Source organism: Marmota marmota, unplaced genomic scaffold (assembly GCF_001458135.2).
Source record: "Marmota marmota marmota unplaced genomic scaffold, marMar, whole genome shotgun sequence".
Classification (NCBI taxonomy): Eukaryota; Metazoa; Chordata; class Mammalia; order Rodentia; family Sciuridae; genus Marmota; species Marmota marmota.
This window is the reverse complement of record NW_026000082.1, coordinates 34,050,276-34,066,046: the sequence shown is the minus strand read 5'-3', so window position 1 is coordinate 34,066,046 and position 15,771 is coordinate 34,050,276. Positions and strand designations below refer to the sequence as shown.

General features: G+C 39.9%; 1 protein-coding gene across 3 annotated transcripts in view; it reads right to left on the bottom strand.

The window, feature by feature from the left end:
* Positions 1-4,844: 4,844 nt before the first annotated feature.
* Positions 4,845-15,771, bottom strand: part of Rpa2 (replication protein A2) — a 19,673-nt gene continuing 8,746 nt past the window's right edge. For all 3 annotated transcript variants that reach the window (XM_015485419.2, XM_048816012.1, XM_048816013.1), the window contains 5 exons: positions 12,999-13,073; positions 12,240-12,356; positions 7,112-7,219; positions 6,815-6,909; positions 4,845-5,511 (listed from right to left, as the gene is read on the bottom strand). In XM_015485419.2, coding sequence (XP_015340905.1) covers positions 5,427-5,511; positions 6,815-6,909; positions 7,112-7,219; positions 12,240-12,356; positions 12,999-13,073 — 480 coding nt within the window. In that variant the 3' untranslated portion in view covers positions 4,845-5,426. The remainder of the gene's footprint in view (positions 5,512-6,814; positions 6,910-7,111; positions 7,220-12,239; positions 12,357-12,998; positions 13,074-15,771) is intronic.

Below are 15,771 nucleotides of genomic sequence, written 5' to 3'. Positions count from 1 at the left end.
GGGAGCAAATTTTTACCCCTCACACATCAGATAGAGCACTAATCTCTAAGGTATATAAAGAACTCAAAAAGCTAAACACCAAAAAAAAAATAAATAAATAACCCAATCAATAAATGGGCCAAGGACCTGAACAGACACTTCTCAGAAGATGATATACAATCAATCAACAAATATATGAAAAAATGTTCATCATCTCTAGCAATTAGAGAAATGCAAATCAAAACTACTCTAAGATTTCATCTCACTCCTGTCAGAATGGAAGCTATTATGAATACAAACAACAATAAGTATTGGCGAGGATGTGGGGAAAAAGGCACACTCATACATTGCTGGTGGGACTGCAAATTGGTGCAGCCAATCTGGAAAGCAGTATGGAGAATCCTTGGAAAAACTAGGAATGGAACCACCATTTGACCCAGCTATCCCTCTTCTTGGTCTATACCTAAAAGACTTAAAAAACAGAACACTACAGGGACACAGCCACATCAATGTTTATAGCAGGTAAATGGATGGAATTGGAGAAGATAGTGCTAAGTGAAGTCAGCCAATCCCAACAAAACAAATGCTGAATGGTTTCGCTGATACAAGGAGGCTGATTCATAGTGGGGAAGGAAGGGGGAGAATGGGAGGAAAAGACAAAGTCCAGATAGGGCAAAGGGGTGGGAGGGGAAAGGAGTGGGCAGAGGGTTAGAAATGTTGGTGGAATGTGATGGACATCATTATCCAAAGTACATGTATGAAGACAAAGTGTTGTGAATATACTTTGTATACAACCAGAGATATGAAAAAATGTGTTCTATATGTGTAATATGAATTGTAATGCATTCTGCAGTCATATTTTAAAAATTTAAAAAAATGTCATTCCCAACCAACATGGCTTTAATATGATACATGGCTTTAATCCCAGTGAATTGGAAGGCTGAGAGTCAAAAGCTTGAGGCCAGCCTCAGCAACTTAGGCCCTTCCTCAAAGTAAAAAATGAAAAGGGATGGGGATGGAGATAATGGTGGGGCATCCCTGGTTCAATACCCACTATCAAAAGAAAAAAAAAAAAAAAGCTGGGCGCAGTGGCTCATGCCTGTAATTCCAGCAGCTTAGGAGGCTAAGGCAGGAGGATCATGAGTTCAAAGCCAGCCTCAGCAATGGTGAGGCACTCAGCAACCCAGTGAGACCCTGTCTCTAAATAAAATACAAAATAGGGCTGAGAATGTGAGTCAGTGGTTGAGTGGCCCTGGGTTCAATCTCCAGTACAAAAAAAAAAAAAAAAAAAAGGGCCCTACACTACAGAGCCAATATGCTGGCTGGAGAGCCTCCCCTATCCAGTGCAGTAGAGATAAAGTAACAAATACCAATTCTTGTTTTTGCAGAGATTACCTCAGCTTCCAAGTTCAACATGTTTGTTAAGTAAGGCCACCATTTCCTGAAAGTGCTGAAACTTTGGTTACCTGGTATTCATGGAATTAAACATTAGGTCAGTAGTGAAGACAGACATAAAAGATATTCTGAGTCTCCAACTGAGGGAGGACCTGAGAAGATCAGAGTTCTAGCTCTGGATTCAAGGCACTGCGCTTTATGTGTCCTCTTTTGCCTGCTCCTTGCTGGGCTGTCTGGACCTCCTTCACTTCACAGGTCTTCCTGGCACCATACTCCTGTATGGAGTTCTCTAGGTGACTTCTGACTGGCTCTTTTAGGCTACTACAGTCCTAGCATTGGCATCCCAAACTCATCTACCCATCAGTTCCCATGCTCTCCTCCAGAGAGATTAATCTACACTGCATAGGACCCTCAGGAAGAGAGTATCATGGGAGAAGTTACAAGACTGAGACAAAAAGTGCCTTCTTGGCACTGAACCCTTGGCCAAATGCCAGTTTTCATTCCCATGTTTGCATTCAATCTTGGCATAAAATTGAGCAAGATAAATATCAAAGCCACAATAGGAGGGCAGACAGTTCTTACAAAACGGGCTTTTTGAGTAACCAAATGCTGCAGTGTGGAGAAAAGAAGCAATTTTTCATTATCAAAGCACTGCTTAAAAAGAAAACTTACTTAAAAACCACAACTGTAGACTATTATCAGAGCAAAAAAAAAGGGTTGGCAGGAAACTGGAGGCAGATACTGGTTTCTGGGTGCTTTTTAAAAATCTCTTGAATAGCTCCTAGGGAGAGGTTGGGAGGGTGTTACAATGGGTCTGGAGATGTCCCTCCTGAGTCAATGGTCTCCCAGGGTAGTTCACAGGACATGGGAACAGAAAATAGGTATTATATATCCCTTTATATTTCTTTTTCTTCTTCTTTTTTTTTTTGGTTGGTACCAGAGATTGAACCCAAGGGCATTTAATGACTAAGCTACATTCTCCAGCCCTCATTTTTAATGCTTTATAATGTATTGACATATTAATATAAATAATTTCTAAGTACATTAACATAAATATAAAAATCTTCCCCTTGGTACTAGGTATTGAACCCAAGGGTGCTCTACAACTGAGCTACAACCCCAGCCATTTTTTTTTTTTATTCTAAGGGTAGTTAAGTTGCCCTATCTGGCTTCAAATTTGCAAACTTCCTGCCTTAGCTTCCCAAGTTGCTAGGATTATAGGCATGTGTCACTGTGCCCGGCTGGCTCAAAAATTTTTAATTACCAAGTTTTAAAATCCTACCCCCAACTGTTTTTATCTTTTTCTTCATGGGGCCTCATTTCCCACCTGTAGACCTGAAGGATTCTCCTAAGAGTAGGATGGACCCATTGCTAGGCTGACACTGGGTGGTTTCTAAGAAATGCTGTTCCTTCTGTGCAAAAGTCAGACATTATCAGGGGACCACAAATGCCCAAGATGCAAGTTTTTCCTGCTTGCACAGAGCAGAAGCAAGAAGGCTTAAGTTCTATTCTGCTGAGGAATGGCCTGGCTCGCTCTCCAGACTGCTTAGCCCCACAGGCCCCTGTAGTGTTCAGAAATCACACAACTCACTGGGTATACAACTATAATCCTAGAAGCTCGGGGGGATGAGGCAGGAGGATCTTGAATTCAAAGCCAGCCTCAGCAAAAGTGAGGCACTAAGCAACTCAGTGAGACCCTGTCTCTAAATAAAATATAAAATAGGGCTGGGGATGTGACTCAGTGGTCAAGTGCCCCTGAGTTCAATCCCCAGTACCAAATAAGAAAATAAAGAAATCACACAACTCCTGGTATACTGTCGAATGCCAAAGTGGCAGGGAGGTCAGTATTACTGTGAGGCTATTCTCTGCTCTTGGGAATGCTGCCCCAGTAAGTCCCATGACACCAACCTCTTTTTTACTGGAGGAGGGAGGGTATTGAGGATCGAATCCAGGGGTACTTTACCATTGAGCTACATCCCCACCCCTTTTAATTTTTCACTTTGAGACAGCTTAGCAAAACCCTTTTTGCTTAGCTTCCCAGGCCAGTCTTGAACTTGTGATCATCCTGCCTCAGCCTTCCAAGTCACTGAGATTATAGGCCTGCATCATCATGCCAGCTTATGCCAATCTCTTATTGTGCTTTATATTCCCTAGTTGACACAGCTGGTATCCAACACTTACTCAATTAATGAGCAAGTTCTTTTGATTGCTAAGTCATCATCTAAATTCTGAGAGGTTGAGGCAGGAATATCACAAGTTTGATGCCAGCCTGGGAAACTTAGTAAATAATAAGGGCAGGGTGTCTACCTCAGTGGTAGAGAATCCCTGGGTTCAATCACAGTACCAAAAACAAATAAACAAAAAAATCCAAAAGTGTGGAGGGTTTTAGCTGGCTTGAAACTTACTGACTGCTTTTCTGTTTCTAGGAGTACTTCTGCACTCTTAGAATCACAGCCTTGGGCTGGGGTCGTGGCTTAGGGGTAGAGTGCTTGCCTCGCACGTGTGAGACCCTGGGTTCGATCCTCAGCACCACATAAAAATAAATAAGTGAAATAAAAGTATTGTGTCCAACTACAGGTAAAAAATAAATATAAAAAAATTATTAAAAAAAAAAAAAAAGAATCACAGCCATAACTTTGCCCATCTGAAAGGGAAGCCTGATAGCCTAATAACTAGAAAGAGAAGTTGTTCACCCATTCAAGTAGCCTATCATATGTTACAAATTCAAATTTTTTTAACCTGTCTTTAGCCATGGTTCTTTCTTCGTTTTCCAAGAATGGACACATTTACAAATATCACAGTGGATGACCAAGCTTTAAGCATTTGCATAACTACTCAAACGGGAACTACTATGCACATACAGAAAATAACTGGATGTTCACCCTTAGAAGCCAGGGGTAGAGTCTTCTCTAAACAGTTGTTAAATCTCATTTAGAAAGAGTTAAAGCAGATATAAAGTTTTTTTTTTTTAAATTTTTTTTAGTTGTCATTGATACGTTTATTGATACGTGGTGCTAAGAATTGAACCCTGTGTCTACACATGCTAGGCAAGCGCTCTGCCACTGGGCCAAACCCCAGCCCATAAAGTTCTTATTTGCATGTTATACTTCATAAACGTTGTCTTAAATCTCTAAGATAACAGTTTTCTCTCCATAAAAGGGGAAATGAAGGATTACATGCCTGTAATCCCAGCGGCTCCAGAAGCTGAGGCAAGAGGATCATGAGTTCAAGGTCAGCCTCAGCAACTCAGGGAGATCCTGTCTCAAAATATTAAAAATTGGGGCTGGAGATGTGGCTCAGTGGTTAAGTATTCCTGGGTTCAATCCCCAGTAACCCCCCCCCCCAAAAAAAGGAACAAAATCCTTACTAAAATGTGGGAGCCAAGATTCAAGTTTTACTATGCTAACTGCCTCCAATGATAAAGTAGCATTATAGCAGATTAGAATAAAAACAACATTTTCATAAGCCACTGCAATAACAGAACTGTTTTATTTAACATTTCTTCTCCTCCTCCGTCCTATAATGCTAGCATGCTAAATCTCATTTTCATATAAACCCACCTTCAGCAGCAGACAAGGCAAGAAGGGGAACAAAAGTGCAATTTTGAAGGTAACCATAAACCAGAGTGGGAAACAAAAATAGACAGAGGGCAGTGGGTTCCTTGGTTGGTGCTCTGCCCACAGACCCTCATCCTGCTCATTTGAACAGAAAAACTTCAAGAACAGAAACTCCCAGGTGTTAGGTAAATGCCCAACTCTCTTGGTAGCGCATCTCTTCTAATCCCATCTATCCTGATATCCTAATGAGCTTACTTGAAACTTGAGAAATTCCATCCTGGTTTACATCCCTGTCAACTGTCCATCTCCCTTTGAGCTTCAAAACCACAAGATACAAAAACAGAAAAGCAGTCAGTAAGTTTTAAGCCAGCTAAAACTCTTTACAGATGAATCTCCTTCTTTGAAGTCACTTGACCATATATATACAGAGATGGAGGCAATGGACTGTGCAAACAGATCCAGCTGGAAATATCTCAGGTACCCAATGAAATCCAGTTATTCTGCATCTGTGGATTTAAAGTGATCATCATCCACAGTAGAATAGATGTGTCCCTCGTTGCTAAGAAAATCCACAGCTTGCCTAGAAAGAGAAAAAAAAAGGGGGGGAGGGATCATTTTCAAACCAGTGTAATAGAAAGGAAAATTGCCTGCTGGGTGTGGTGGCACACACCTGTATTCCCAGTGCTCGGGTAGGAGGATTGTTGAGTTCAAAGCCAGCCTTAGCAACTTAGCGTCTAAGCAACTCAGAGAGACCCTGTCTCTAAATAAAATATAAAAGAGGGTTGGGAATGTGGTCAGTGTTAAGTGCCCCTTGGTTCAATCTCTGGTACAAAAAAAAAAAAAAGAAAGAAAGAAAGGAAACTGCCTTTGGATATGGCCAAATATGCAAACATTACCTACTTCTGCACTTTCTATCTTTGATAAGAAAAATTCACAGCCATTCTGCTCATACAAGGCTCTTGCAGGGAGAATGTCAGTAATATTGTAAACCATACAGCTATTAGGGCTGCCTTGGATCCCTCTCCCAAACTGTGGAAAGGCAAAAAAAAAATAGAGTCTCACTTAAATATCAGTCTAAGCAAAGTGGAACAAGATTCTAAAACTGTAGAACAGCTTGCACATTAAATCTTATTAGTATACACGTCAGTCTTTCTCTCTTTTTGATATTACGGAGTGAACCCAGGAGCAATTTACCATTGAGCTCCATCCCCAGACCTTTTTATTTTGAGAAAGGGTCTTGCTAAGTTGCTTGGGGCCTTGAGGAGTAGCTGTGACTAATCTCAAACTTGCAATTCTCCTGCCTCAGCTGCCCCGAGTTGCTGGTCATCACACCCAGCACATCAGCATTTTTAACCTCAGCCTGGAGTATCAATTGATGTATAGTAACAACTATTACAAGCACCATCACACTCCATTTGTTCTATTAGCTCATTATGCTGGAATTAGGAGACTGCTTATCTAAAATGGAATCAGGTCAAGGGTGTAGGAAGGACTGTCTAATGGCTTCATGTCCCAATAGCTTAATGCACTCACACGTCTATCGTGGGGACAGGAACACCAAACGCACTGAATGTGTACCTGATGACCAGGAGCTAAGATTCTTTCAGACTAAACCCCAAAAAACATTAGATCAATTTTTGCTCAGAATTATATCCCTCATACGTAATACACCTTAGTATTTGTGGAATGAGCAAATGAATCAGTGATGTGATGGGTAGTGCTATCTTTTTGAGTTCTTTTTTAGTTTTTCCTGGGTTGAACCATTTTCCTTCTGTCAATAGGTCACAACTCTACTTTTTAAACTCACTTCTCATTACCAGGAAATACTAGAGAGGTGAAATGATATGATTCTGGTGTCCTAGCTCATGGTGACCAATACTCACTTGATTGAAGCTACAGGCATGTGTTGGAGCTGAGTCCTGAGATCCTGAAAGTTCAACCCTTCGGGTCTTGGGCAAGCCTTTATCAAATTCAGCACCTAACAATTCAAATTAAAAATACTTTACTAAAAACTCAAACAAGTTTCCCTTTGGAAACCTGAGTCTGTTTATAGGTGAAAAAGAAAAACAAAACAAATGAACAACAACAACAAAAAAAGACACTAAGGTAACATTAGTATATTAAGAAAATAACAGGATTTGTCTGTGTTTCACATTTCTGGAGCCCCTCAGGGAGTTTACCTGGTTTTGGACCACAGTGAGGCCATTTGTTGGCATGAAGTTATTCCCACTGAAGTTTCCTGCTTCCCCCATTCCTGGATTGCTGATAGATGCTCTCCCTACTGAGGGCTGAATTAAAAAGTAAGTTCACAACATTAGAAAATTCACAAAGTTAAATATGCTATCTCGGGGCTGGGGATGTGGCTCAAGCAGTAACGCGCTTGCCTGGCATGCGCAAGGCCTGGGTTCGATCCTCAGCACCACATAAAAATAAAATAAAGATGTTGTGTCCACTGAAAACTGAAAAAATAAATATTAAAAAGTTCTCTCTCTCTCTCTCTCTCCCCCCCCCCTTAAAAAAACCAACAACAACAACAACAACAACAAAAAACCCATGCTATCTCACATAATTTGTTTATAAGTAGCACTTCAAGAATTTTCTTAAATGTACTGGACACAGTGGCGCAAGCCTATAATCCATTGGCTTGGGCGGCGCGGGCGTGTTCTGAGGCAGGAGAATCTCGAGTTCAAAGCCAGCCTCAGCAAAAATGAAGTGCTAAGTGAGACTCCTTCCCTAAATAAAATACCAAACAGAGCCGGGGATGTGGTTCAGTGGTCGAGGCCCCAGAGTTCAATCCCTGATACTGCCCTGCCCCTGGACAAAACAAAGTTTTCCTAGTTAACAACCACTCACATTTATATGGGAAGGGACAGCTATTATCTAAAGAATACTTCATAGGATGCAAAAGTAACCCTCTTACACATATGGTATCAAAAAGAGGAAGATATTCTGGCTCCTCCTTTTCTTTCTCATGTGAGAGGAACCAGAGGAAAAGAAACACCAAGAAGAAAATTACTCAAGAGATTTGCTGTAATGGTCTCCTCAGGGCTCAGTCATTCAATAATTTATGGATTGTCATGAAGCAGGGAGAGAAAAGAAGACATAGTCCCCGTCATCCTCCTTCCATTTTTTTTTTCAACCATCAAACTTCTCAAACAAGTAGTCTATAATAGTTGCTTTCATTTTCCTTCTCCTTATTTACTCCTCAGCCCACCACTATTTGGGTTCTCCCAAATATATACCTCAGAAACCATTCCCACCAAAGTCACCAGTGACTTTTCAACCAACTAGCCACGGCTCAGTCCTCACAACACCTGATCGCTCAAGAAGCAGAGACTGCTGACCTTAGTCCTCTTGAAATGTGTTCTTCCCTAGGCTGCCTGACACCATATCCTTCTGGTTCTCCATTTACCTCTTAAACTGCAACTGCTCAGTATCCCTCATTAGCCTCCTCTTCTACATGTCTCCCCCAAAAGCTAACAGTTCCACCAAGTGTTTCCTCTCAAGCCTCCTAAGGTCATAAATTCTCACTGCCAGCCACCTACCTATAAGATGCAGCCACCTATATATCTCAGATATTACAAAAAAAAAAAAAAAAATACTTTTCTCTCCAAATCAGGTTGCCCTGCTATATGCCACCTCTATTGCAAATCCAAGCCCAAATCCAATCCTGTGGACCTGAGCTATCTACAAGTGTCCATGCTCTTACCTTCCCACAATGTCATGAGAGCCTATTGATCCTCCTTAGCCTAGACTCGTGACTGGAACCTCTCATCCTCTATCAAGTCTCTCAAACTCCAATCAACCTTTTCCATTGCTACAAGTCTTGAGCTCCTGTGATCAACTCATTCCTCCACTTAAAAAGCTTTCAAGTAGCTCCCTCTGCCTGTGAAAATACGAAACACCTATATATTCAAGACACCACAAAAGAAATCATAATCTGTATTTTATTCTTATTCATGATTTCTCAACACATTTTACTCCCCAGTTGCACCTGGGATTCTTGCCATCCTGAAACATCTCTGTCCTAAACATGTTGTGTCCTGCCTTGGATGCTCTTCCCCTTATCTACCTGCTAAACACTCCTCATCCTTCAAAGTCCAACTTAATTCCTGCCTCTGTAAAGCCTTCACTGACATTCCCCAAGCCAAGTTAGCTATTTTCCTTCTTGGCTTCAACCCCTGGTTCCTCTACTATGATAGAACCCATTGCACTCTTTGCATGTCACTTTCCTATACAAGTCAGTTCATCTTGTTATTTGCACAGGCCTGGTTGATATGAGATTGCTGTCTATATTTCATCTATTGAACTGAAAAAATAAGACTGACAGAGAGTCTAAAATATTACATACTCACCACAGCAGATATAAGAGCAATGTGGAAGCATATCACAAGAAATCCTATCCAAACAGGAGGCTCCTTAATACAATAAACATCCACTGTATATTTGTTATTTTAAGCAAAATCCAATTATCATTCCTTGTTTTCAAGCTAAATGGCTTCACACTGCCTCCTGGTAAGGAGGCTTACATTTTACAATCCAGCAGTTCTAAATTGCAGGCTGTTTCTTATCCAAATACCTTTGTGGAATACACCTTACTTCCTGCTTCAGGTGGCTCATCTTTCTATTTAGTCATTTGTGGTGCTGGGGAATCAAACCCCGGGCCTCATGCATGTTAGGCAAGTGCTTCATCACTGAGCTACATGCCTAATCCTAGGTGGGGGGGCTTTCCTTTTTAAAAAAAATATGTATTTTTTTTTGTTGATGGACCTAATATTCCATCAATCTACTTGTCTTTATGCCAGTGCCACACTATTTTTGACTCCTGTAGCTTTGAAATACTTTTTTAAAAATATTTTTTTTTTTTAGTTATACATGGACACAATATCTTTATTTTGTTTATTTATTTACATGTGGTACTGAGAACTGAACCCAGTGCCTCACACATGCTAGGCGAGCACTCTACCACTGAGCCACAACCCCAGCCCCCACTAGGGGGGCTTTCTTAATGTCCACACTGAGATCTGAAATCCTTCTCTGTGGTCTCATGTGCTTGCCATTTATCAATGCTTTCATGGAGATAAAGGATCCAAACTTCTACTATAATCTTCAATATTATTGTTACGTTCAGTTTTATTCCCTAACCACTCATTCTCACTTTAAAACCATTTTTACCATATCTGACACTTTAAAATTTAGTTTCTACTCAATCCCAATTTCTTTAACCCACTTTCCCCATTATTTACGAAAGCCCCTCTTTTGAAAATCCACATTTCTAATTCCCACAGTAACCTCTTTCATTATCTTACTTGACTTCAGGCAGCATTCTACAATTTATCTCTACTCCCTCTTCCTTTTTGATACTGGAGATTGAATTCAGGGGTGCTTAACCATTAAGCCATATCCCCAGACCTTTTTTATTCTGTGACAAGGTCTCACCAAGTTGCTTAAGGCCTCACTAACTTGCTGAGACTGGCATTGAACTTGTAATCCTCCCGCCTCAGCCTCCAGGTTGTTGGGATTATAGAAATGCCACTGTGTCCAGCTACTTCTTGAAATACTTTTTTCATAACATTCTCCAAAGCCAGGTATGGTGATGCACATTTATAGTATATACCTCAGAAAACTACTCAGGAGACTGAGGCAGGAGGATCACTTCAGCCCAAGAATTCAGGGCCAGACTTTGATGACTTTCAGTAATTGCTATTCTGCTTCCAGATTTCTTAAGGCTTATGTGTTCCAAAGCTCAGATCTCTGGCCTCTGAACTCCCTAGCTTTCTTGTAATTCAAGACTTGAAATGTTACCTACATGATGATGGCCCTCAAGGCTGAATCTCTAGCCTCGAAACTCTCCCTTGAGTCCAGACCTTATATATTCAACTGCCCACTTAGATATCTAACAGGCATCTCATACATGGCAAGTCCAAAACAGAGCTCTGGATTTTACCTTCTAAATATACTTTCTCCATCTACCTCCTCAAGCCCGAATCTTAGGAATAATTTTTTAACACTTCCTTTTCTTTTCCTCTTTCCTTCCCTTCTCACTTCCTTTTCCCTCTTTTTTGCAATACTGAGGATTGAATCTGTTGAGCCATATCCCCAGCCCTACACAATGTGGGTCTTGCATCCTTGCCTATATCCTTCTTCCATTCCACTTGTCATTCACTTCATTCCACATACTCTGATCCACCTTCCTTGTATGTCTCAAGACATAGCAAGCTTGCTTCACACTTGGAGCTCTTGAACTTCCTATTTCCTTAGAATGTTCTTCATCTATTGAAAATTGTACCATCTTGTTCTTGCCATCTCTGTCTTCTATTCTGCTTTACTTCAGAGCACCTAACTACCTAAAACTACATACTAGTTTTGTTTACTGCCTGCTTCTCTGCCAGAGGGCAGATACTTTATCCATCTGTTCACAGCTATATTCCAAGGGTCTAGAGTCATGATTGGTGTTTAGTAGGCTTAATAAATATTTTTCCAAAAAAGGAATGAATGAGTTTCTCTGCCTCCTTAACAGTGCTTAACAGTGTTTGGCATAGAGGAGAAGAAATAGCATCTTTCTTTCCCCTTTATTTTTATTTTTAAAATTTTTTAGTTGTAGGTGGACATAGTATCTTTATTTCATTTTTTATGTGGTGCTGAGGATCAAACCCAGTGCCCCACGTGTACTAGGCGAGCATTCTACCACTGAGCCATAACCCCAGCCCCTGCAATAACGTCTTTAATAGCTTCTCAGTTCTCCAGTTTCTCCTACCATAACCAATCCTACACTTTGCCAACTCAAATCATCAGAGGATTTTCTAATATTAGAATAACAAACCCTTTGAGTGGTCCTAGAGAGACTCACCAAAGTGAATTCATACAACAAAAAATAATATGGAGATATTTCAACACAAACCAAGACATAGGATTTCAGGGAAAAAATAACAATGCATAGTTTTCCCTACTTGAGCAATAGGGTGAAAGATAAGCAGCAAAATGCTATCATATTTGGGATTTTTCTCTGAATACAAACTGACAATCTGGGAGCTAAGAGCTCAGTCTATAACTATTTTCTACCTGAGGATTGTCTTAGGCCTCAATCATCAAAGGCTGGAGGGGACAGAGTAACTCATAATTCTGAAAACATGAATGCTTCATCTGGAATAAAATACAACAGCAAAAGTCATGGAGGAAATGTTAGGAATTGAGAGATGCCTTTCTTCTGGCTCAACCTTCAAAATGTCAAGGAAATCAAAGCCAGAGCACTAAAGTATTCTATGTTCTTTCAGGGAAGGAAAAAATGCAAAGAGTGAAGCTGCTCACCTGGCTGTTGGATTTGCTCAGCACCATGTGCGCATTGACTACTTCCAGGATATGTGTGGTAAATTCATTCATATCCTCCAGGGGCATGATCTTAAAGGCTACCAGGCTCTTTTTGTTCTATTAGAATAAAGTGGAAAAATGTAAGTAAAGGATGAGCAGACTCAACTTAATTTCTGATTAAAACATTGTGGCCTTTTTCTTGCTTATAAAATTTTGCCAATGTGAAGAAAATAACTGTTATATCCTTAAAATTTTTTACTCAGGGTAATCCAAATATAGTCAATAATGAATACACAAACAAAACTAGCTCAGAGATATTCACATCTTGCTCAGGACTGCAAAACCAGGGCTGAGGTTGTAGCTCTGTAGTAGAGCACTTGCCAAGCATGTGGGAGGCACTGGGTTCGATCCTCAGCACCTCATATAAATAAATAAAACAAAGATATTGTGTTCATCTACAAGTTATATGTATATTACATATATAAAAAAAGACAGTTTATAGTCTCCTGGCTCCAAATCTAGTGTTTTCCCTTCTACACTAATGGACACCATAACTGACAATTGTAGGCAGAGATTCTGTTCTCTACCGTTGTTACTTGTGTATTAAAGTGAAAAAGTTATTTCCTCTTGAAGAAGAAAATAATAAAATAACTTCCCATTAATTAGGGAGACTTATTATTAAGTATTCTAAACCCATATATGAATCCAGAAATTATTTCATGCAAATACATTTAAATCGCCACTTTATTATGACCTTACCTGAAAGGATCTCAGGTGGCCAGCCACTTTCACATATGTTTCTGGAGGAACTACAGTATTTTCACCACTGGTGTCCTAACAGATAAAATAGAAACAAATCACCAAGGTTTTGATGATGTTGGTGAAAGCATCTCTAAAATTTCTAACATATACAGAAAAAAGAAAATTATAAAGTAAAAGAGCTAAATCCTCAAATGGCATTAACCAGTTGTCCTGCCTTTCAGAACTTACATTTTTGTAAAACTCAAAAACTTGAATAAAATATCTAAGGGTAATTTCCAGTTTCAAAGTTCTATCATACCCATCATAAAAAAAACAGACAGCTGGGCGAGTGGTGTGTGCCTATAATCAGTGGCTCAGGAAGCTAAGACAGGATTGTGAGATCAAAGCCAGCTTCAGCAAAAGCAAGGTGCTAAGCAATTCAGTGAGACCCTGTCTCTAAATAAAATACAAAATAGGGCTGGGGATATCGCTCAGTGGTTTGCCCCTGAGTTCAATCCCAGGTACCCCCAGGCCACCCCCCTCCAAAAAAACAAACAAAAAAAAAGCAAACGGCTGCCAGGAGTGGTGTTGCACACCTGTAATCCCAGTGACTCAGGAGTCTGAGGTACAAGAAGATAGCAAGTTCAAGGCCAGCCTTAGCAACTTTGCAAGGCCCTAAGCAACTTAATGAGATCCTGTCTCAAAATAAAATTAAAAGGACTGAGGGGCTGGGGTTGGTGGCTCGGCAGCAGAGAACTTGCTTAGCACATGCAAGCGCTGGGTTCCATCCTCAGCACCGCATAAAAATAAATAAATAAAATAAAGGTATCGTGTCCAACTACAACTAAAATAAATAAACCAGCTGTGATACTCTTCTAGTACTCACTGCTCTCAGGCACATAGTTTTCTGGTGGATACTTTTCAGTAAGGCAATTTTACTTTAAGGAGTTTAAGGAAATAATTTAAAACATGCAGTAAGTTTTAAATTCATCATATTTAAAATATTGAAAAATATGATGGTTATAGCGGTGCACACCTGTAATCCCAGCGGCTTGGCAGGCTGAGACAGGAGGATGGCAAGTTCAAAGCCAGCCTCAGCAATGGCGAGGCACTAAGCAACTCAGTGAGATCCTGTCTCTAAATAAAATACAAAACAGGGCTGAGGATGTAGCTCAGTGGTTGGGAGCCCCTGAGTTCAATCCCTGGTACCCTCCCCCAAAAAACTATTGAAAAATTTAAAACATCCTAAATATCAAACCAAAACTATGCAACTTTTATTTTGAATTTTAAACAATCCTTTTAATTTGCTACTGGGCTAAAAGGCAGGAATGGTAACTACAGCAGTTTCAGAGATTGAAAGTGTGCACTTAAATACTTCACATTACTGAAAGCAGTAAGACAGAATTCTATTCACTGTCTAGGAAGAACAGTGGCAACAAATGGATAAAAGCTGACTTCTCTAGAGGGGGAAAATATACACTAAAAATATTAACAATGGCCAACTGGGACAATTACAAATGATTTTACTATCTTATCTTTTTTTTCTTTCTTTTTTCTTTTTTAGTACTGGGGATTGAACCCAGGTGCATTCTACCAATGAGCTACATCTCTAGCCCTTTTTATTTTTTGAGACGGGTTATCAGTAAATTGCTGAGGCTGGCCTTGAATTTGCGATTCTCCTGCCCTAGTCTTCCAAGTCATGGGGATTACAGGTATGTGCCACTAGGCCTGGCAAACTATTTCTTTTTGAGTTTCCTAGAAGATGTACATATTACTTATAAGGAAACTATATTAGCTAACTTTTGAAGCCAGGGTACTTAACCACTGAGCCAAATCCTCTGCTCTTTTTTGTATTTTATTTAGACACAAGGTCTCAGAGTTGTTTAGGGCCTTGTTAAGATGCTGAGGCTGGCTTTGAACTTTCGATCTTCCTGAGTCTCCCAAATCACTGGGATTACAAGAATGTACCACAGTGCCTGGCTCCACAGATAGCATTTTAAAACCGGGTAGGAAAAGGACAACTGGATCTCTACATCTCTCCTTTTACTAAAATTGTATTCCATATTTAAATCTAATTATAAAAGAGAAGAAACCACAAAAATAACAGAAGGAAATATGGATAATTAAAATATAACACTTTGGGGTTGTAGCTCAGTGGCAGAATATCTGCCTAATCTCTACCATTACCAATAACAAAAACACTACAGAAGTGGTTTGCAATTATGCTAAAAAACTCATAAACAAAAAATCTTGCGCTGAGGATGTGGCTCAAGTGGTAGTGCGCTTGCCTAGCATGTGTGAGGCACTGGTTTCGATTCTCAGCACCACATGGAAGTGAAATAAAGACATTATGTCCACCTAAAACTAAAAAATAAATATTAAAAAAAAAATCTTGCTAAAGCCAAAGAAATACAAATAAGAATGAGAAAATTCTCATAGAAAAGACAATTTTTTAAAACTATCATACTGGTAAAAATATAAGATTCATAAAACTATTAGAAAGGAGTGCAGGAAAAAAAAAACGGTGTGGAGATTAACTGGGCACTCTCATGTACTACTGAAGAGTGAATTGGTACATTTATGGAAGGCAGTAAAAAAAAAAAAGTATTATTTCCCCCTAGAAAACCTGATTTTAGGAATTCATCTTAAGGAGAATACTTTGTTATCATTAAGAAATTTATATAAAAATACTCATGGGGGCTAGGCTGGGGATATAGCTCAGTTGGTAGAGTGCTTGCCTTATATGCACAAGGCCCTGGGATAGATCCCCCCCCCGCCCACACACACACAC